Here is a 22,756-nt window from a genome sequence, read left to right as displayed (position 1 = left end):
GGGGTGCCTGGGTGGCTCAGTGGGTTAAAGCCTCTACCTTCAGCCCAGGTCATGGGATCAAGCCCCGCATTTGGGCTTTCTGCTCAGCGGGGAGCCTGTCCCACCCCTTTCCCTCCGCCCCCCACCACCACCCTCTGCCTCTCTGCCTACTCATGATCTCTGTCTGTCAAATAAATAAATACAATCTTTAAAAAAAAGAGAGAGAGAGAGAGAGAAGGAAGTAATGGAGACTCATGAGCACTGCATGGAAGCACAAATTTAGGACTACTGGGCAAGTGCATAGTTCTATTCCAGAACTAAGTTAAGAAATTATTTTAAAATGAGGTTTAAAATCTCAAAAAAATCTCAACACGCTTACCTAGCTCCTCATGCTAAGAAGGTATTGGAGAGCTGAATGTATTTGTGTTATGATCTTTTGAAAGGTGTTTTACTATGACCACCTCACAGTTCCCAGGGGCAAAAAAGATTTTTCTTCGAAGTGTACATTTGCTCAAGAAAATGAGAAGAAAGCCATAGAGAGGTAGAAAAAATACTGTCCAAAGACATATATGATAAAGATTTATTATCCAAAAAATATAAAAACTCCTAAAATTCAATAGTAGGAAATTGAACAACATGATTAAAGAATGGGCAGAAAAGAACTTCCAGTTTCCAGTCCAGCACGTAAGGAGCTTACAAGTAGCCACTCCATCCTAACAACAAGTGAAAAGCTGACTAAACTGAAAAATGAACAACTATTCTTAGATCCATCAGAAAAGTGAGGTCACGGGCAAACCACTGTTCTTCATAATGGAAGAGACAGACAGGCAGATACAAAGAATCACAACTTATCAGAGCAGACATTCCATGGAAACCAGCGCCAGAGCAGGAAAACCTGAAATGTAATTACTGAATTGCTGGTGGCTCAGTGTGGACACAACTAAGAAAGATAAACTATAGAGGGACCCAGTCACAGATGTACTGCCACACTTTTTTGAGTTTTACCTCCAGGAGACTGAACAGGTTCCCACAGTAAGTATCAGAGAAAAATCTCCTGGTACAAGGGCACCTGGGTGGCTCAGTCAGTTAGGTGTCTGGCTTCAGTTCAGGTGATGATCTTGGGATCCTGGGATCAAGCCCCATGTTAGGCTCCCTGCTCAGTGGGGAGTCTGCCTCTCTCTCCCCATTTGCCCCCTCCCTCATGCTCACACACTCTCTCTCTCTTAAATAAATAAATAAAATCTTTCTTTAAAAAGTCTTACATAAATAAATTAATAAAATCTTTAAAAATAAAGTCTCTTGGTACTTCTAGCAAGGGAAGGTAAAAAGGAACCATCTTGAAATACATCAAGTATTCTGTTCTTCTTAAGAACACCTGCTCTCAGGACAAACTATTTTACCAGACCCTAATCTACTCAGGGAAAGGAAAATGTCTGCTCTATGCTTTTCTAGCCTTCCACGTGGGGGAAAGGAAATACCCATCTTGAAGCCCCCCTCGCTATCCTTTCACTAGGAGAGGGAGGGGAGAAAAAAAAACAACTAAGCACTGGTGAAGCTCAGTCCAGGGGCAGATGTTCACCATTAGAGTGAAACCTAATCATAGGATTATAGGAAGCTTCCTTTCCCCTCCATTTCAAGTACCCTAGGAAAGACCAATTTCCTTTTACTGGGTATATCATATCCACCGTTCATGAAAATATTATAATGCATATTAAAAGGCAAGAAAGCAAAACAAAACAAAAAAACTAAACACACTGTGAAGAGACTGAACAAGCATCAGAACCAGAGTCAGAACAGAAATATCAGATTAGGAATTTTTTAAAACTATGATTAGCTTCTTAGGGAACTGAAGGGAAAAAGTAGACAACATATAAGGATAGATAATGTAAGCAGAGAAATGGAAATAAAGAATAAGAAAGGAATACTAGAAATCAAAAACATCATAACAGAAATGAAGAATGCCTTTTAGGGACCCATTAGTAGATTCTGTAGAGAAAGAATCTCTACATTTGAGAATATGAAAATAGATACTTCTAAAACTGAGAAGCAAATAAACAAATACAAAACACAAAAACAAATTTAAAAAATCCTCCTCCAAAAGAATAGAATATCAAGCATTATGGGACCATTACAAAAGGTATAACATATGTGTAATGGGAGTATCAGAAGGAAAGGAAACAGAAACAATATCTAAAGGACTAATGAAGAAGAAATGAATGATAATTTCCCCAAATTAATGTCAGACACAAAACCACAAATTCAAGAAGCTCAGAGAACATCAAGAGAGAGAAATGCCCAAAACACTACACCTAGGCATATCATGTTCAAACTTCAGAAAATCAAAGAGAAAGAAAAAATCTTGGAAAAATCACAGCAAACAAAACAAAACAAGAACACCTTACCTGTAAAGGAGCAAAAATCAGAATTATTTCCAAGTTCTTCTCAGAAGCTATGCAAGCATGAAGAGAGTGAAGTGAAATACCTAAAATGTTGAGAGAGAAACCCACCAACCTGAAATTCTGTACTCTTTGAAACTATCCTTCAAAAGCAAAGGAGAAATAAAGACTTTCTCAAATGAACAAAAACAAAAATCAAGGGAATTTTTAGCCAGTAGACCTACCTTGCAAGAAAGGTTTAAAAAAGTTCCTCAGAGAGAAGAAATATGATATAGGTCAGAAATTCATATCCACATGAAACTCACACAAGAATAAATAGAGAACCTGAATAAACCTGTATTTGTTAAAGAAATTGAATCAATAATCAATAACCTTCCAAAACAGAAATACCAGGTCCAGATGGGTTCCTTGGTAAGTTCTACCAAACATTTAAGGAAGAAATTATACTGATTCTCTACAATGTCTTTCAGAAGATAGGATCAAAGGGACTACGTCCTAATTCATTCTATAAGGCAAGTTTATTAACCTAATACCAAAACCATATAAAGACATTAGAAGAAAACTAAAGACCAACATCTCTCATGAATATAGATGCAAAAATCTCAAAAGAAAAAGCAAATTAAATCCAACAATATAAAAAGGAATTATATACCATAACCAAGTTAGATTTATTCTAAGTATACAAACCTGGTTCAACATTTGAAAATCAGTTCATGTAATCTATAACATCAACAGTTAATGAAGACAAAAAATCACATGATCAAATCAATAGATACAGAAAAAGTAGATGACAAAAATCAAACACTCATTCATGATAAAACTCTCAACAGACCAGGAATAGGGAAAATTTTCCTCAACTTGATAAATAATATCTACAAAAAATCTACAGGTAACATCATACTTAACAATGAGAAACTCAAAGCTTTCCCACTCCCATCAGGAACAAGGCAAGATGTCCCCTCTCACCACTGCATTTAAACGTTGTTCTGGAAATCCTAGCTAATACAAAAAGCAAAAACAAAAAACAAGAAAAGGAAATAAAAGGTACACAGATTGGGAAGAAGGAAATAAAACTATCTTTGTTTGCAGATAACATAATTATCTATGGAAAATCTGAAAAAAAAATCAACCAAAAACTCTGCGAACTAATAAGTAATTATAGTAAGATTACAGAATACAAGGTTAACATACAAAAGTTAATTGCTTTCATATATACTAGCAATGAACAAGTAGAATTTGAAATTAAAAACACATAAGCCCTTCACAATAGCACCTTCCCAAAAATAAAACATTATGTATAAATCTAAAAAAAAATGTTAAAGATTTATATGAGCTAAACTACAAAACCCTTATAAAATATATCAAAGAACAACTAAAAGAGAAATGTTCCATGTTCATGGATAGGAAGACTCAATACTGTCTAAATGTCAGTTCTTCCCAACTTGATCTATAAACTCTATGCACTCTCAACCAAAATCCTAGCAAGTTATTCTGTGGATATTGATAAATGGATTTTAAAGTTTATTTGGAGAGGCAAAAGACCCAGAATAACCAACTCAATTTTGAAAGAGAACAAAGTCATAAGACTGATGCTACCTGACTTGAAGACTTACTGTATAAAGCTGTAATAATCAAAACTATATGGTATTGGTGAAAGCAGACAAAGAGATCAATAGAGCAGATTATATGAACTGATTTTCAAATGTCGAACCAGTTTTGTATACTTGGAATAAATCCAATAGAGCAGATCTATCTACCAAAAATAGATTGACATGAATACGGTTAACTGACCTTCAACAAAGGAGCAAAAGCAATACAATGGAGCAAAGATAGTCTCTTCAACAAATGATGAGTGATAGAACAACTGCATATTCACATTAAAAAAAAAAAATGGGAAGAGATGATGCTGAGTGAAATAAGTCAAGCAGAGAGAGTCAATTATCATATGGTTTCACTTATTTGTGGAGCATAACAAATAGCATGGAGGACAAGGGGAGATGGAGAGGAGAAGGGAGTTGAGGGAAATTGGAAGGGGAGGTGAACCATGAGAGACTATGGACTCTGAAAAACGATCTGAGAATTTTGAAGGGGTGGGGGGTGGGAGGTTGGGGGCACCAGGTGGTGGGTATGGTAGAGGGCACGGATTGCATGGAGCACTGGTTGTGGTGCAAAAATAATGAATACTGTTATGCTGAAAAAATAAAAAATTAATTAAAAAAAAAAAAAAGAATCTAGACACGACCTTACACCTTTCACAACAATCAACTCAAAATGGGTCACAGACCTAAATGTAAAACACGACACTATAAAACTTCTAGATGATAACATAGGAGAAAACTTAGATGATCTTGGGTATAACAATGTCCTTTTATTTCTTTTTTTTTTTAAGATTTTATTAGTTTTATTTTATTTTATTTTTTCAGTGTTCCAAGATTCATTGTTTATGCACCACACCCAGTGCTCCATGCAATATGTGCCCTCCTTAGTACCCACTACCAGGTTCACCCAACCCCCCACCCCTCTCCCTTCCAAAACCCTCAGTTTGTTTCTCAGAATCCATAGTCTCATACGGTTCATCTCCCCCTCTGATTTCCCTCAATTCACTTATACTTTCCTTCTCCTAATGTCCTCCATGTTTATTTGTAAGTAATCTCTGTACCCAATGTGGGGCTCAAACCCCCAATCCCTAATCAAGAGTTGCATGCTCCACTGACTGAGGCAGCCAGGTGCCTCAACAATGTCCTTTTAAATACAACAGCAAGGCACAAATCATGGAAGAAAATAATGATAAGCTGGACATCTTTAAAATTTAAAAAACTACTGCACTGCAAAAGATAATGTTAAGAAATGAGAAGAGAGCCCAAGTCTTGGAGAAAACATTTGTAAAACTCACATCTGATAAAGGACTGTTATCCAAAATGTACAAAGAATTCTTAAAACTCAACAATATGAAAACAACACAATTTTAAAAAATGGGCAGAAGACCTAAACAGATACATTACCAAAGAAGATAGATGAGAAATAAGCACATGAGAAGATTTTTAGCATCATATGTCATTATGGAACTGCAAATCTAAAATACAGTGAGATACCATTACACACCTATCAGAATGGCCTAAATCCAAAACATTGACAATACCAAATGCTGACAACGATGTGGAGCAACAGGAACTCTTGTTGAATGCTAGTGGGAATGCATCTTAAAAAAATAAACATGCTCTTCCCCCATGATCCAGCATTTTTGCTCCTTGATAAATTTACCCTAAGAAGTTGAAAACTTTGGGGGCGCCTGGGTGGCTCAGTGGGTTAAGCCACTGCCTTTGGCTCAGGTCATGATCTCAGGGTCCTGGGATCGAGTCCCACATTGGGCTCTTTGCTCAGTGGGGAGCCTGCTTCCCCCCTCTCTCTCTGCCTTCCTCTCTGCCTACGTGTGATCTGTCTCTGTCAAATAAGTAAATAAAAAAAAAATCTCTTTAAAAAAAAAAAAAAAAGAAGAAGAAGTTGAAAACTTTGGTCCACACAAAAACCTATAGATGGATGTTTACAACACTTTCATTTTATTTTATTATTTAATTGCCAAAACGTAAAAACAACAAAGATGCCCTTTAGTGGATGAATAAGTAAACTGTGGCATATTCAGACAATGGAATATTATATGGCACTAAAAAGAAAAGAGCTATTAAGTCATGAAAAGACACAGAGGAGCCTTAATTGCATGTTACTAAGTGAAAGAACCCAATCTGGAAAGGCTACATATTGCATGATCCGAACGATGTGACATTCTGGAAAAGGCAAAACTATGGGTGCAGTAAAAAAAAATCAGTGATTTCCAGGGATTGGGTGGGAAGAGGGAAAGATGAATAGACAGAGCACAGAGGATATTTAGGGCAGTGGAACTATTCTGTATAATGCTGTTAATAATGGATGCACGTCATTATACATTTGTCCAAACCCATAGAATGTATACCACCAAGTGTGAACCCCGATTTAACTATGGACTTTGGATGATAATGACATGTCTGTCATTGTAATTGTAACAAATGTACCACTCTATGTGGGATGTTGATAATGAGCAGGAGGTATGTGGGAACTCTCGGTACTTTCCACAATTCTGCTATGAACCTTAAATTCTATTTTTTAAAAAGTCTCTCTTTTTAAAGTACATATTGAACCCTCACTGCCTTGACAGTAATGGTGCAAGTCTTTAGATTTACTTGTCTGTCCCACCAAATGGAGGCAGATGCTGGGTAATGTTCATGGTTGTACCTTTCAATGCGAGTGCTCATAATAGGCTTGAATAACACATAAACCATTATTTAGCCGTCTTGGAGAGATAGTTCCTAAGAACCAACGGCTGATACTATTCCTAAGGATACAGCTGTGAACAGCAGAGGCATGGAGACAGTCAAGAAATAAGCAAGATAAATAAAAAAGGGAATTTCCAAAAGTAGAAAGTTCCATGAAGAAAGAAAAATTGATGGCAATTTCTTAAACACTCCAGCCACTATACTAAGAACTTTGTACCATCAAGCTTAAACCTCATAATAACTCTATAAGTATTAGGGTTATTTTTCATTCTAACACTATAGGCACGGAAACTGAAGCTAGTAAGATAAAGTAACTTGCCCAATGTTGCGTAGCAAGTAAGAAGTGCAAAACTGTAATCAAATTCATTTTCTTCCTTCTGAGTTCATGCTCACTCTATTCATTACATGAATCCCCTAAAAGAAAGACAGAAAAACCGCTTTTCCCATAAATATTCTAAAACTCTGAAAGGAAACGAAAGCATATTTGGCACTTATGACAAAGTCTATGGAATTAATGAAATGTTTTCAAGATTTATATTAAGTTTCTAATTCCACTTAGTTAACACACAGTGTTACATTAGTCTCAGGTGTACAATGTAGTGAATCCACACTTCTGTACAACAGCCTGTGCTCTTCACAAGTGCACGCCTTAACCCCCACCACCTATTTCACCCATCCCCCCCACCCCATACCCTCTGGGGACCATCAGTTTGCCTCTCCAATTAATTCTATATTTTGATTTGTGTCTGTCTCTCACTTTTTCCCTGTTTCTTAAATTTCACACATGAGTGAAATCGAATGGTATTTGTCTTTCTCTGACTTATTTTGCCAAGCTTTACATCTGACCAACTCTTCTCTTCACTCAGCAAGGTCAGCTCCATTCTTGCTGGTTATTGGAACAGCATCTTTTACATCATTACTACTCCAGGTGTTACTATTCCAGATGTCAGAAGTATGGCTTTAAGATTACTATCTCCATAGTGATAATATATTTGCATAAATCCTCCCAAGCTTTCTCATTTACTATACCCCTGTCCTCCAAGAAGAATCCTCATTGGGAAGCAGCAGAGTCGGGTCAGTGGATCTGACCTGAGCACATCAAATAAACAGAAACACTCTAGACACACAGATCCAAGAGTGACCTTGATAGTCCGTGGCCTATTCAACCCCCTACATCTCTGGCCCACATCCAGTTTTGTTTGGGTAATATCCAGCCCCCGAATCATCTCTTAATTGTCTCTGTCACAGAATCTAGCTCTTACACACCAAGGATTGTACAAAGCCTGATTATATGCATTTATTTGTATAGGAATTTAATGTTACTTTCCCCCCACTAGCCATTAAATATGAAGAGTACAGGAGTTATGACCAGTTTGTCCACCATTATATACAAGGCACTTTCTACAGTACATATTAAACATCTCGTAACTATCATTTGAAAAGACGAACACACAGGAATATTGATGTCCAAGTGAACTGCTCACAAGCATGGGAAGAGAGTAATGTAGTTTCCAAGGAAAGTCAACTGAGTAGAACTGAGAGGGATCCCCAAATCACCCTTTCTTTTAAGATGGCATTAACAGATCATGGGAAGTAATATGGTAGCTTGGAAAAAGATTCCAACTCAGAAAGAGGTAGGTTTTAATTCCCACTCTGCTAGTTACTGATTCAATGTTTCTGAGCCTCAGTTTTCTTATCTGTAAACAGGGAGGTAATGCGATGATAGATAAACTGAGACGAAGTCTGCGTAAATGCATGGCAAGAAAACATGAAAAGAAGAGATAAGTTGAAAGACCCTCAGAAGTAGTGTCGTCTCTGTGACCTAAGCAAGCAAATTCAAGTCAGACTGACCTTGAAGTATAATGTTTATGGATGTCTTTAACCTTCACCCTCTCCAAAAGGCCTCCACTGGGAGAGTTCACTGGAAATGAAGGGGTAGTTCACACGTGCTCAGTCCTTTCCAAACTGTGAATTAGGTGCCAACAGTGGCTAAGCAAAAATTTCTGGAGACACATTCACCCCTATTCTGCTTGTCCCTGGCATTCTGATTACTTCTGATAGGAGAGATACAGATCAGAGAATGATCAGGAAGTGGCCCCAAAGTAGCTAATAGGACAGGTGTCTAAAGAAAAGTCTAGGTATGGGTATAAACATTTCATGGTCTTCTGTGAGGATCACCAGTTGAGGTAGCGTTCTCCCTACATTTGAGCTTGGGTATTTTCAGTGGGACCTTACTCCCTTACCTTTTTTTAATGGTATGGTGGGAAGAATGTACGTTTAAATGGCTCGTATATTTGAAGTTTGAGAAAATAAAATCTCAAAGCATTAACACAAATAGCTGAGCCACAATTCGAAACTTTCTCTTAGGTTAAAAGGAAGCCAGTGAGCCCAAGAATTAACTGAGCCACGGTGACAAGCACAGAAAACAGGATTCCTGGCAAACTGCTGATAAGCCCAAGCAAGAGAAAAAGCAAACACATGGAATTACTATATATGAATTCAAACCACTATCTATTGGTCAATCACAAAGACTCATATTGGCAGAATGAAAAAAACTATTTAAAAAAAAATTTTTTTAACCACATAAAGTTCCATATGAGAAAAGCCACAGGATTGGAAATCTTAAGGAAAATCAAAGCTTGACTTCAAATAAGCTTTCCCCCACAACAAAAAACAAAAAACAAATAAGCTTTCCCATGGGGACAAATAAAGACTGTGGCATCTGCCATCCATCCACTCTTGACTGGTTAGGATTAGCACATCCTATAATAACTTCTCAGTGCTGATTCCACAAAAGATAAGCAATCTACTATTAAGAAACCAAGAGAAATCACAAAAAGGTTACATCAGAGACTCACAAACAACCCGACCACGATTTACTAACAAGAAAATAGTGTGTCGAATTTATCTTCAGAGAAGATAAGTTTGTGCAGTTTAATTGCTTACCTCCCAAATACAGACATTAAAACTCCCAGCAGCCAATGTAAGGACCCAGTGTTCCACAGTATCTGCATTTTGGTTAAAATTAAACAAAGATTAACATCTGGTCACACGATCTAAGTGAGTAGGAAATGGGGAGAAAGAAATATTCACATCGAAGTTTGTATACACATGGACAAATCAGATTTTCACAGAAGCAGCAAAATGAATGAGATTTACTTCTCCGAACTTCTACAGAACATGTTGGAGTTTGATTTTTCCACCATCTTAAGTGGTTGCCTACTTGTTTTATGAGTGTAAGCCTCATCTTTTGCAGTAAAATATTAAGTTCTCGGGGTAGATCCAGGTTTTTACAGAGCATATGGAATTCGAAGGGTCCTCTCTAAGAAAAAGAATATAAAATCGTGAATCCAAATTATGTAAGAGAGTATTGCAAGTGAGTGAGTGACCCTGGAGGTTAAGTACCAAAGGCTTCACAGTAAATTCACAAGGGTGAGAACCAACCAAGTCCTGTATTTCTGTTTCATACAAATGCTGTCTTGCAGAGTACTGGGTATTTTACAGGTACTGAGAGCTCGCTGATTCCACTCATTTCAGAAGCAAGCAAAGGGCAGGACTAGGAGATGAAATTTAAGGCCAACCTATGGCCTAGCCAAGCAGGTCAAGATAAATCTTAACTCTTTTGTTCAGTTACACCTTAAATGATAATTTGAAGTAAACTGAATTTGAATTCTGAATTCAAATTATGAATTCTGAATTATAAATCTGAATTCACGCTGATTGTGTTACTTAGTAACTGTTATCCGGTTCATCTTTTAAAAATCCAAAATTGGGTATCTCCTATAATAGAACAAAGAGAAGATTTTAAAAATCATCAAATAAAAGCTGGATGTACGTGAGTCACAGACTAAACACGCTAGTTCCTGTGTGTACGTCCACTATTTATGATGAACAGCTGGAATTCATGTGCGTTCCTTTGCTGACTGCAGACATCTGTGGCCTATTATCAGTGGAGTTGCCCCGTAAGTAGAAGAGGTTGCCTATTCCAAAGGAAACTTGTAGGAGTTTTTGAAGTGCTGACCTATTTCCCCATACTGCTGGCCAACTGTATATTCCATATAGTGCATTCTTTATATACACATGAAATAGCCAGAAGAAAACTCACACAATTCTCCAAGTTCTATTTATAGGTGTGAGATACCATACAAGCAAACAAACCATGAAAGATATGACTCACTAATCCCACAGATTCATATACCAGGCTTAACATTGTAAGTGCTGCCATGCCAAAAAACTACAGAACTTTCTATCTGTGCTGAAGTCCAGAGTTATCATATCCAGGTCAACGCATGACAAAGGACAGACAGACATTTTGTCAATGTTCCTGAATATGAACATATGAATAACCATCGGTCCAAATGATGTCACTCTGCCTTGCACCGATGAGGAAAATATCTTGAGAAAAACTCAGTTATCAATAACCTTAATCACACTGGAATAGAACTTTATTATCACAGGCCTTACTTAAGACTGATAGATATGACTGCCCAAAAAATTGCTTTAAATGTCTCCATGAAAAATATTAATAAACAACTTTTATTTTTTTAATATTTATTTATTTGAGAGAGAGAGAGAGCCCATGTGAGTGAGTGTGGGATGGAGGGGCAGAGGGAGGGAGAAACTTAAGCAGGCTCTGAGAACCAAGAATTCAACACCCAACCAACCTAGCCACCCAGGTGACCCATTAGTAAAGAACTTTTAAAACCAGGGACAGGGGGACTCCTGGGTGGCTCAGCTGGTTAAGCGGCTGCCTTCGGCTCAGGTCATGATCCCGGCGTCCTGGGATCGAGTCCCACATCGGGCTCCTTGCTCAGCGGGGAGCCTGCTTCTCCCTCTGCCTCTGCCTGCCTCTCTGTCTGCCTGTGCTCATGCTCTCTCTCTCTCTAACAAATAAATAAAATCTTAAAAAAAAATTAAAAAAAAAAACAGGGACAGGGGTGCCTGGGTAGCTCATCCAGTTAAGCACCTGTCTTCGGCTCAGGTATTGATCCTGGGGTCCTGGGATCGAGCACACGTTCAGCTCCCTGCAGGGGCTGCTTGCTTCTTCCTCTCCTCACCTCCCTGCTCCCCACTCCCACAGCTCATGCCCTCTCTCTCTCTTAAATAAATGAATAACTAAATAAAACCAAGGGACAAATTAGGAAAAATATGTCTAACATACGACAGGCAAAAAACTAATTTCATAATATTAAAGAATTGCACTTAGATGATCAATAATTAGATGACAATGGTTCAAAACAAAAATAAGAAAAGGATATGAACAGGCATGAACAGAAAACACAAATGCCCAGTAAATGTTTTAAAGATGCTAAACCTCAGTCACAAATGTAAGAAACATAAAATTAAAAGCAATGAGCTATTTCTCAATGGACAGATCATAATCGAGATGGTTTCAATGACAGCGGTGAAAACATCCACAGTTCACAAGGGTGTGGGGAAAGCGAAGGAACAGGCAACTCTCGTTTTCTGTGACAGGAGCGTGGTTGATACAGCTTTCTGGAGGGGGACTTAGCAATACCTTTCACACTTCAAAATGTTTATATATTTTGCCCCATTGGTCACTCTTCTATGAAACTATCCTACAGAGTTCTCAAAGATATATATTCAAAAACACTCTTTGCAGCATTGTTCAAAAAATTTAAAAACAAACTTAAAAACTAGAGAGACCTTAACTGCCCACCCACAGAATAATCTATCCATAAATACTATACAGCCACTAAAAAGAATATGGTAAATCCATCTATATGTGATTCTGAAATAACGGTATCTTACATTTCTTGAGCTTTCAGTATGCTAGGCAGTATTCTAAGCTTTTCACATATGTTTATTCTCTTAATAAACAAAAAATCTCTAAGACGGGGTGCCTGGGTGGCTCAGTGATTTGAGTGTTGGACTCGAGGTTTTGGCTCAGGTCATGATCTCAGGGTCATGAGATCGAGCCCTACGTTGGTCTCTGGGCTCAGAGGGGGAGTTTCTTTGAGATTCTCTCTCCCTCTTCCTCTGTCCCTCCCCTGATTTGTGTTCTCTCTTGAATAAAATAAATAAATCTTTTAAAAAAAATCTCCAAGATAGATAAATTAAAAACAAAAAAGTTGCAGAACAGATTGTGTACTATGATTCTATCTGTATCATATAAAAAATATATTTTTGACAAATATCAAATATGAACAAATATATATATTTACATACATGTATGTGTATGTGTATACATATGTATATATGCCCAGAAAAATTGGGGAAGAATACAAAAGGAATGGTAGACAGTGATTACCTAAGAGGATGGCACTTGGGGAAAAGAAAATGTTTACTTTCATAATTTTCTGAATTGTTTGAACTTTTCGCTATATATGGAATACTTATATTTTTTAAAAGAATTTATTTACTTGAGAGAGAGTGACAGAGATAGCAAGAGAGAGAATGAACAGAGGGAGAGAGACAGAGGAAGAGGGAGATGCAGGCTCCCCACTGAGCAGGGAGCCTGATGTGGGGCTTGATCCCAGGACTGAGCCAAAGGCAGACGCTTACTGACTGAGTTACCCAAGAGTCTCTGTTACTTCTATTCTTAAAATGTTTATATGTGTTATCTGCCTAACTAGATTATGGTCTATTTAATTTTTTTCTTTCTACTTCTAAAATTTTTTTAAAAAACCTAATAAAAGATATTTGGGACAATGTAGCAATATGAGAAAAACATGAATATTTCCTTTTTATACTCTTCTATGAGCACATGAGCGTATAGTACTTTCAAAATGTTTTAAAAACCACTTAAAAGTCAGCATTCAAGTACTCCAACAAAAACGTCCTATCTCATTTTCTTTCTTAGGCAGGAAACCCCGGAATGTAAGGATTTAGATGAGAGCTCTCATGTGTCTAGAACAACTGTCTGAAGGATGGCTTTCTTCCTCCCAATATCAAGTCAATTTAATAATAATTTATTAAAAGGTCAAGCTTAATTATAAATAAAGCCAAATGAGGGGGGAAATAGAATTATCAATGTGTGAATTACAATACACCCTGCTCCCTGCTCTGCCATATGTAACATGGGACTTGACAACATAAACCCAGGATAACATCTCTGTGCCTGTCCGCAGAGCAGTCGATGCACAGTGACTGTTAACAGCATCACCGCCATCATTACTGAAGCTCCCATTCACTAGCTTCTTCCTACGGGTCTAATGCTGAACTCCACACTTCACATATATTAGCCTTTTTTTTTTAAAGATTTTATTTATTTATTTGACAGACAAGTAGGCAGAGAGGCAGGCAGAGAGAGAAAAGAAGAGGCAGGCTCCCCACTGAGCAGAGAGCCCGATCCCGGGACCCTGGGATCATGACCTGAGCCGAAGGCAGAGGCTTCAACCCACTGAGCCACCCAGGCGCCCCATATTAGCATATTTAATTCTCCAAACAACCCAGTAAGATTCCTGGTGACTGATTATTTACTAGAATAACATAAAATTATGAACATATAGAGAAAATAGAAACTGAAATCTGCAACCGAACCTAGATTTATAGCATATACTCCTAAATATTTTATAGATTTTTTTATAAGGTATTTCTACCAGAAATAAACCATAAAATAGCTCCTGAATAGCCTCCGTGCCACTTGTTCCAGAAGTTGTTCCTTCCAGGTTATCCTTCCTCACGCACCCCACTCCGCATACCGAGTGCAGGGGAATCTGAAACGCACGCCCTCCCTCCGCAGAAAGCCTCCCCGCTTCCCCACGGTTTCTCTCCTCTCACAAACTCCACTGGAGTCTTACCTGTCCAGCAGCAGTTCGAGCACCTCTTTAGTGGAGGCAAAGCCTCTGTACGTTGACAGAAAGATGCTGATGTAGGTAAAGTCATTGTCCCCAAAAGCCGTCAGCAGGTTCTCCACCAGCTTCTCCAAGGTTCCAGCTTTGATGGTCCTGATCTTACAGGTTTCGTACTGACTGACGGTATGTCCTGGAGGCAGCTGGTCCCCTTCAACCTGTACAATAAATTCATGATGAGGATCAGGCGAAAGAGCTCTCCAAAGTAAAACCCCAAACGCTGAGACTGCTGAAACTCAGCCTGTCAGGTTTTCCTTGCTCTTATTTCATTTCCCAACGAGCCATGGAAGGCAGTTCTCCCACCTGGGAGTGTAGTAGTGAGGTGGTGGGGGATGGGGTTGGGGGGGCGCTACTTTACTTCACGGTGGTTACACTTGCTTCTCCTTGATGCCCTATCAAGAACTTGACTGCTGGGCTAAACTGGCCAAGGATGTTTCCCGTGAGCCCAGAATCAAGCTCAGCAGAAGTTAATCGATCAGTTCCTTTGTATTGTTCCACGGTGAGTTGTCAAGCTCGTTCTTACAGACAGCTCCTACAGCGGTGTGCTGGGGCTGACGCACACTGGCTTGGAAGAGGCGACTGTGAGATTTTCAGGACTTGCATGAGCCAGCTGACATCGTGTTCCTGGGCTGAAAGACCAGCCATGGTCGGAGTGTGTCCTCCATGGAAATCTCTGGAGATCTGACCATGGCCTGATACTCTTCAGCCCACAAGAAGCAACAGCCTTCCTGATTCAATGTCATCAACAGTCAACGGAATTGACCAGGAAGTGGCTAGACCAAGGAGCCCTGTCGCTCATCCCTGGGGAGTAGTGGAACGGGTGCGTGGGTGTATGACCCCTGCCTCCTGGAGACTTGTGCCCAACAACAAAGGACACGGGCTCCTGAGAAGTAGCTGTCACACAAGAATGACGCCGCGGATAGTACTGGCAGGTCTGACCGCCCCTTGGGAAACATAAAACATAACAAGTGATTATGGATAAGATATGCAAAGCTCAAAATTGAGTCTGAGGGAAGAGAATTAAACGGAAGAAAAATAAGAATGTGCCTTACCTCCTGCCATAAATCTCTGCCTCACAAATTCTATAGAGATGCAATTTTCAGCTTAACGTGTCCTTCACAGGCACGAAGATGACCTACCAAGAGGATCTTTTTCTAAAATAAATCATCAGTGAGTGCCAATGCGGCAAACAATCGTCAGGCCGTTTTCCTCAATGGTGAGTTTAAATCGTGGCATGTTAGATTTTTCTAAACTGAAATAGACAGCCGTGTGAACATCGGGGAAGAGAGGCAAAGAACAGGGAACTGGATCTCTAAATGATAAGCCTGCGCTCACGAGGCCGCATGTTTTCTTTTTTTTCACCTGGCCTGTCCCATGTTCAACCACTGGAAGGAAATTAGCTGGCAAGACTGCATCCAGTAGGACCAAAGCGGTAGCTATTACTTTCAGAAAAGAGGGAGGGTAGCTCAACGTCATGATGTCTAAATGCTAGTGGGAATGAATAGTAAGACCCCACCTTCCATGGTGGGTGATTTTCTTTATTTCCTTCTCGAAGGATACTTTTACTTTACAAAGGAGCGGGATCTGGTCAGGCAAAATACCGAACATGTCTGTAGGCCTCTTTGGCCTGCTGACTCAGATCATGGCCTAGTAACCATCCTTTATCACTCTACATGTAGTTTCAAAACAGGCCCAATAGTATCCGTCTGTCATCCTAGGAGTGACAGTCCACTTGAAGCAGAAACAGTAAGAGGAAAGGATATAAGTTCTTTTTTTACTGGTTAGTACAGTGTTGCCCAACGTGGGTACTGTAAACACAAGCTCTAAAACAAAAGGTCCAGTGGCCAAGTTTGGGAACTCCAGAGTAAAACAAAGTCAAGCGCGTTTCTTTACCGCAGAATTTGTCTTTAACATGCTAACGTGTTATGAAACTCTAAGAGAAGGATATGATACATGATCCCTTCAAAGGGACTTCCCTGTATTGTCTTAGCATCTTGCAGACCATCAGAATGAACCTACTTTGAAAAACGTTAGCTAAGTAAATCACTGCAATGCATTTAAACTATATTTCACTTTTGCTACTTTTCACTTAAAAAAAAAAAGACATGATAAAATACAAAGTCAATTTTGATCTTCCAATATCCCTATCCGTTTGACCTCTTCCTTAATACCAAAATGCACGGACGTTTTCTATGTTTTACTTTGTCACTTCAGACAATCTGGTTCCAGAAAAATGATCAGCCTGATGATATTAAAAAGTAGTTAAAAAAACGTGCTTCGATGTCAAATGTTAACAACAGCCATGAAAAGAACGGCTTCTCATTCTCCAGGGATATTCAAGCTCTAATTCTAAATCAAGCTTCCTTACCTTGTGACACTGTTTCCTTACCAAACAACAATCTTGTAATTTGAGGATTCTTATTTTACTCACCACGCAAATTCTGCTTTAAATCTGTTCTTCTTGAAAGTAAAAACGACTTAAAAGAACTAATTTTTCCCTGAGCACTGCTGTGGCCAAAAATTCAAACACTGAGAAAAATACTTGTCAAGGGACCTGATGAAGGGGGTCCCCTTTCCTGCCAGAAAGCAGATTTGGCAGGAAGCCAAGGCTCTCCCTTGGGAATGGAGTCCTGCTATTCATTAACCCAGTTGCTTCCTTTAGTCCTCCTTTTCCTCTGGGGGAAAAAATCTCCATATGCGTGCCTGCTCCCCATACCTCCTGGTGATGGTTTTTGTTCCTCAGTGTTCGCATCTGTGCATTAGGAAGAACCATGTTGGAGCTAACAGAACAGCTCATAAAATACTTTGACTATTTGGATGTTAAAAATTATTCTCTAGGTACAGGAACTGGTCTGGTGCCTACAATCATTCTCACAAGAATTCACGTGTGTTAAGGTATCAGAGCCCTCGCTTCATGTCACGTTCTGCCCATTCGCTAAACACCCTAATATCAACTTGCTAGAGCAGGGGGGGAAGGTTCTTGGAGACGAGTTCAAATTTACCAACCCTCACATAGTACATTCTTGTGAAACACAAATTTTGAAATTATCTACGTATTCCTGGAATTACATGGAAAATAAAATTATACAAGAGTGAAACAGAAAACCCAAATCTGCTGTAAGGTTCATGCTGGAGAAGCTAGAATTTTCGTTTAATTTTTGCAGCAAAATATTCTCTAGCTTCAGAAACCTTTTAAGAGACTTTAGGATCTGTTTTTGTGCGTAGTATCTCAATACCTTTGAATTCTAGTTTAAAAGGAAAGTGGGGGAGGCAGGAGGAGAGCCTTGGCAGACAAGTGTTTAATATCCCAGACTTGGAGAGGAATACATGGAGGGCTGAGCCTGCCCTCTGGGTTAGCACGCTAACAGGAAACAACTCAATCTGGATTTAATCAGAGACCATCGTTTTACTGACAAGATCATGATACTGAGGCCACAAAAATGTTTCAGGATTTTTTTTTTTTTAATGGGTGGGGGGTAGGGCAGCAATCTCTCTGCCATTAGAATCTACTTCCTGAGAGAACATGTCTGGCTCCTATGGGGTAAATATCTAAAACTCTGCTCGACTGTCCTAGCTGAGGAATTTCCATAATTATCCATTTTGGCACAAGGAGGACGGGAGAAAAACAACGTGAGAGATGAAATGTGCCATATTTCAATCTTGTTTCCAGTCACGGAGAAAGATACTCTTTCACTTTCTGAAAATATAAACTGTTAACCACTTGGGTGTTTCTAACTTGAAAAAAAAAAAAAAGTCCTTCAATCAAAATAATACTTCAGTCATCTGATACTTTAATAGTGGACATGCTAAGTAAACAACCTCATTAAACCAGAGACAGTATGAAGTCCTTCTCCAAGCCATGCTCAACCTTCAGTACATCAGTTCTGGGGCATCTTGGCCTCAGGAGGAATGTCAACAGCGAGTCATTTTCCAGTCATAACTCTCTAACAAAACCTAAAAGCCACATCAAGGGTTTTATAGACTTTAAGAAGGTACACACTGCTAGCTCTGTGTGTAATATTCCCTTTTGAGAGAAACGCCATCATCCAGCCACATAAAATGTCATGAGACGCTACACAAGTACGCTCTGACCCTCTGTCTGGATTGTATATGTATGCATATATGTATGTATATGTATGTATGTATGTATAGATTAAATGTCCTTGCCATGCAAAGGAAAACATGCATGTAGGTAATGGCGGCCAGCACAGTGTTATGGCAAAGCTAGTACTCGTGAGAATTATGAGCTATGCACCCATAAGCCATTCAGAGACACAAGGCACAGTCCCGCACAAAACCCTAGGACAAGTGATGTCAAGCTCAGTGTGAACTTCTGCGTAGGGTGAATTACTCTGGGTGCGAGCTCATTTTTTCTCTAGATTAAGGTTGCCAGAATCTCAGTTAAATGTTAATTTCAGATAAATAATGAATAATAGGATACTTTGGGGGCATAAGTATGTCATCTGTAGTATTTAGGACTCATACTAAAACGTTATTTGTTATGTATATGAATTTCAAATTCAACCTAGCATCCTGTATCTTTATCTTGATTTGGGAAGGCTGAGCTAAGTACGAGGAGTACAGCAAAAGAGAGATGTACAGGAGTACATTTCTCTTTTACTTATTCAGCCCCAGTGAACTAACAGTGCTATGTGCCAGGCACTATGCAAGGTAAGAGAGACATAAAGGTAAAGAGCGTGTAGTTCTGACACCTACGCTGCTGGGTCTAGTGGAGGAAAGAGACTCAAAGAAACCATTATAATGCAAAGTGAGTTTTAAAAAAAAATGGAGCAGAGATAGATAGATATCATGGAAGAGCCTAAAGGTGGCATCAGAAAAGACATCCTAAATAGGGAATGCTTGCAGTGGGTTTTAAGTTATGAGAAGGAGTTAACAATGTTGGGGAAGATGTAGCAGAGACACCAGCACAAACAAAGGCATTAAGAAAAGAGATATGAGGGTGGGGCACGGGGGGAGTTGACATCGTATTGGTTACAGGAGCAATAAGACCAAAGGAATGGACAGCTTGGCTAGAGAGTCAGCAGGGAACTACCCGATCATAGAAGTGAAGCCAGATTTCGTCGGGCGGAGGTACTGAATTCCAACTTAGAGACTTAGGACTCAAAGTATCTTGGGGATTTTTCCAATAGGACAGTCCAAAAGGCAGTTAGAATCTCAAAGCTGGGGACAGGGGTCTAAGATGGAAATACGCAGACATTACGTCAATTATAATGGCTTCACTGTCGCAGGCAGACCGTGTAGAACAGGAAGAACAGAGGACTGAGGGTTATCTGGAAGAAGACCAAAATTCAGAAGGTCCCAAGGGCAGAGATGGCAAGCACCAGAAGAAGCACCTGCAGACGTAGCAAACGTACGCATCGCCTGATCCTTGGTAACATTTCTGGGTAGAGAACTCAGAAGTCTTCATTCCCAGATTTAGACACATGCCAACCTAACCTTCCATCTAATTATGCAAACACACAAGGTCCAGCCAGTGATGTGCTGGAACTGGCGTGCCCTGCTCGCAAGAGCCAACCGTGCACACCCGTTCTCAGTTCCATGTTCAATGATACCGCCTTGGTATTGTAAATTCGGTCGTCGTGGAAAGATTTATATACAGAAATTGGCACACTGGGCACAAATCGGGGCGTTTGTTCTGGAGAGCTATTTACCAGCCTGCCACTGCCCAGGAGCCCCTCCCAGATGATGCTCATGGTAAATGCAGGAGAGACCTTCACACGGGGAGGCTGAACATTTTTCTCGATCTGTGTCCACTCCGGTTAAGGCATCTGTGTTGTCACTGTGATCTCTGACCTCGGGGAAAGCAGAAATTCTGCCTCTGAGCTAAGAATAAAAGTAGGTACGTGAAGGAAGCAGAGTAGAGGAGCATGAAGGTGCTCTCAAAACAATGACAGGGTCCCCAAGAGTTGACTTTACTTGAAGCCACATGTCACAATGTGGTCAGACTTCTAGGATGAGTACCCTTCATCCTCGGGAAAATGCTGAGAGCTGTGACAACAAACAAAGGCCATTGTTTTATCACACAGAAACCCCAGCTCCTGCTACCATCCTGTCTCAGCTGGGCTCCGTAGATCCCACCTTTCAGTCCAGGAACTGTCCTGGAGGAAACAGGAAGTTGTGTTTTCCATCGCCTGAAGACATAGTCCTCCTGCTGCTCAGTCCAATGTTAGCCCATCACAGACTCCATCTCCCTGATGCAAATCCCCACATCTGAAATTCCGGTCCTCCTGGAAGGACCCCAAAGTCTTTACAGGGGCCAGATTTAAAAATCAGATGGATTTCAGGGAGTTTGCTACATTATTCACATTTCCCAAAAAGATAATTTCACTTTTATATGCTACTTTTGTGCTAAAAACTCAAAATGCTAATGATAAAGATGTTTTGAATTAACCTGGGCTCCATCCCCATTTCCAAGGCCAAGTTACTACAGAGCCTAGGACAGCAACTTAAGGCCTCAGTCTCGCCCATCTGTGTTATAAAATTTAGAAATCACGTGTTACTTTGAGAAGTTCAAGGATTTAGAGCTGCATGAGGGGAGGGAGGTCTGAACTGAAATAGTCTGCTGCATTTACCAAATCATGGCACAAACTGTCACAGACAGTTTAGGATCCAGGATGAATTTGCAAAATGTATGACTCCCTTCTTTTTCTCTCGTTCAGAGCCTCAGATACCCAAGGTCATCATATCCTGAGGTCACAGGTTAACAGGTGTCCTGGCTTTTTGGAACTCATTCTGTTTTTGGGCGGCCCAGCCAACCTCTGTCTGGAAAGGTCAGCAGGGGGTAGCGAGCTTCTGTGTGACCTAACATTCTCTGTGAATGAAGCCTGCTATGAATGGAAAAGCTTCCCCACAGCCTGGAGGCTTTCCCAGCCCCCCATAAAGCCCACAGATAGTTCCATGGGGCTTTATCTCCTTCTTAGACTTAAAGGGCTCCTTCACCAATCCTTGGGGCATGAGGGGAAGGGGTAGGTGGCAGGGGGTGGCAATTGCCTAATGTTCCCAAACATAGTCCTTAGTTTGATTCTTATTCTACATACCACACTAAAGAATCCCTCCTCCTCCCCTATGGGATTAGTTCCGTTTTAAGCAAAGTAAACACTTCTTTCCCACTATTATTATCCCCTTTATAATGATAAAGCATAAAAATCAAAGTGCCATTATCAAAATGCCAGCAAATCATTATTCCCCTGGCTTTCAGAATTCAAGTAATGACTGTCTAACTTGCTTCTTCTCTCCTCCAAAACTAAGTCTTTAAAGTCTATGCAGACTTACAAATTCAAAGGTACAGTTTAGGGGTGCCTGGGTGTCTCAGTGGGTTAAAGCCTCTGCCTTCAGCTCAGGTCATGATCCCAGGGTCCTGGGACCGAGCCCCGCATTGGGCTCCCTGCTCAGCAGGGAGTCTGCTCCCCCCCCCCCCCCGCACCGCCTGCCTGCTTCTCTGCCTACTTGTGATCTCTCTCTCCCTCTGTCAAATAAATAAATAAAATCTTTTTTAAAAAAGAAAAGGTACAGTTTAACTTTACTGTTCCCTCAAAGCTCTAGGACAGAGTCCTCAGAGCTGAATTTGACAAGGTAATATTCCTAGGTCAGGGATTTGTAGACATGGCTACGTACAGAGCAAGCAGGTGTCTTTCAACATGCTCTCAGGTGATCAAATCCAGGGCAAGGTGGGAAGAACAATTTAGTTTATCTTGAGTACATCTCTCTGAAAGATATACTGAAATAAACTGCCTTTTTTCCTCAGGAGATTTTCCTCCTCATAATCTATAAATAGATTCTAAGAAAACCATCCTCATGCCCTAAATGAAAAGGAAGAGAAGAGAGGGTTCATAGGTATTTAGTGGGCACTCATGGGTCAGACACTCCATCTTTACAATAATCCTCCAGAACAAGAATTATTCTCATTTATATTCTCATTTAATAAAGGAACTTGAGGTTTCGAGAGGTGAGAGTCTGGCCCAAAGGTACCCAGCCCATTAGCATAATGGACAGAGCCAGGATATAAAACCAGCCCTGTCTTTCTATACAGTGTGTTGCGTTAAAACACAAAGCAACACAGTACTGGGTATTCCATCTCCATATCTGTGTACCCAGGACTATCAGAACCATCAATAGCCCAGAATTTCCATACTTTATACCGCTGTTTTAAGGAAGATAAAATGAAAAAGCAGACCTGAAGGCCTGTTGAACAGTTGTAAGAACTACTCAGGATTCCATGGTTAAAAGAAAATATTGTATG

The 22,756-nt window shown here is 39.9% G+C and overlaps 1 protein-coding gene across 5 annotated transcripts in view; it reads right to left on the bottom strand.

Moving 5' to 3' along the window:
• Positions 1-22,756, bottom strand: part of RGL1 (ral guanine nucleotide dissociation stimulator like 1) — a 255,851-nt gene that overhangs the window by 70,817 nt on the left and 162,278 nt on the right. For all 5 annotated transcript variants that reach the window (XM_047704124.1, XM_047704126.1, XM_047704123.1 and 2 more), the window contains one exon: positions 14,446-14,654. In XM_047704124.1, coding sequence (XP_047560080.1) covers positions 14,446-14,654 — 209 coding nt within the window. The remainder of the gene's footprint in view (positions 1-14,445; positions 14,655-22,756) is intronic.

The sequence above is a fragment of the Lutra lutra genome, chromosome 15 (assembly GCF_902655055.1).
Source record: "Lutra lutra chromosome 15, mLutLut1.2, whole genome shotgun sequence".
Lineage (NCBI taxonomy): Eukaryota > Metazoa > Chordata > Mammalia > Carnivora > Mustelidae > Lutra > Lutra lutra.
Note: the sequence above shows the minus strand (reverse complement) of the source record. Positions and strands in the feature narration are given on the sequence as shown.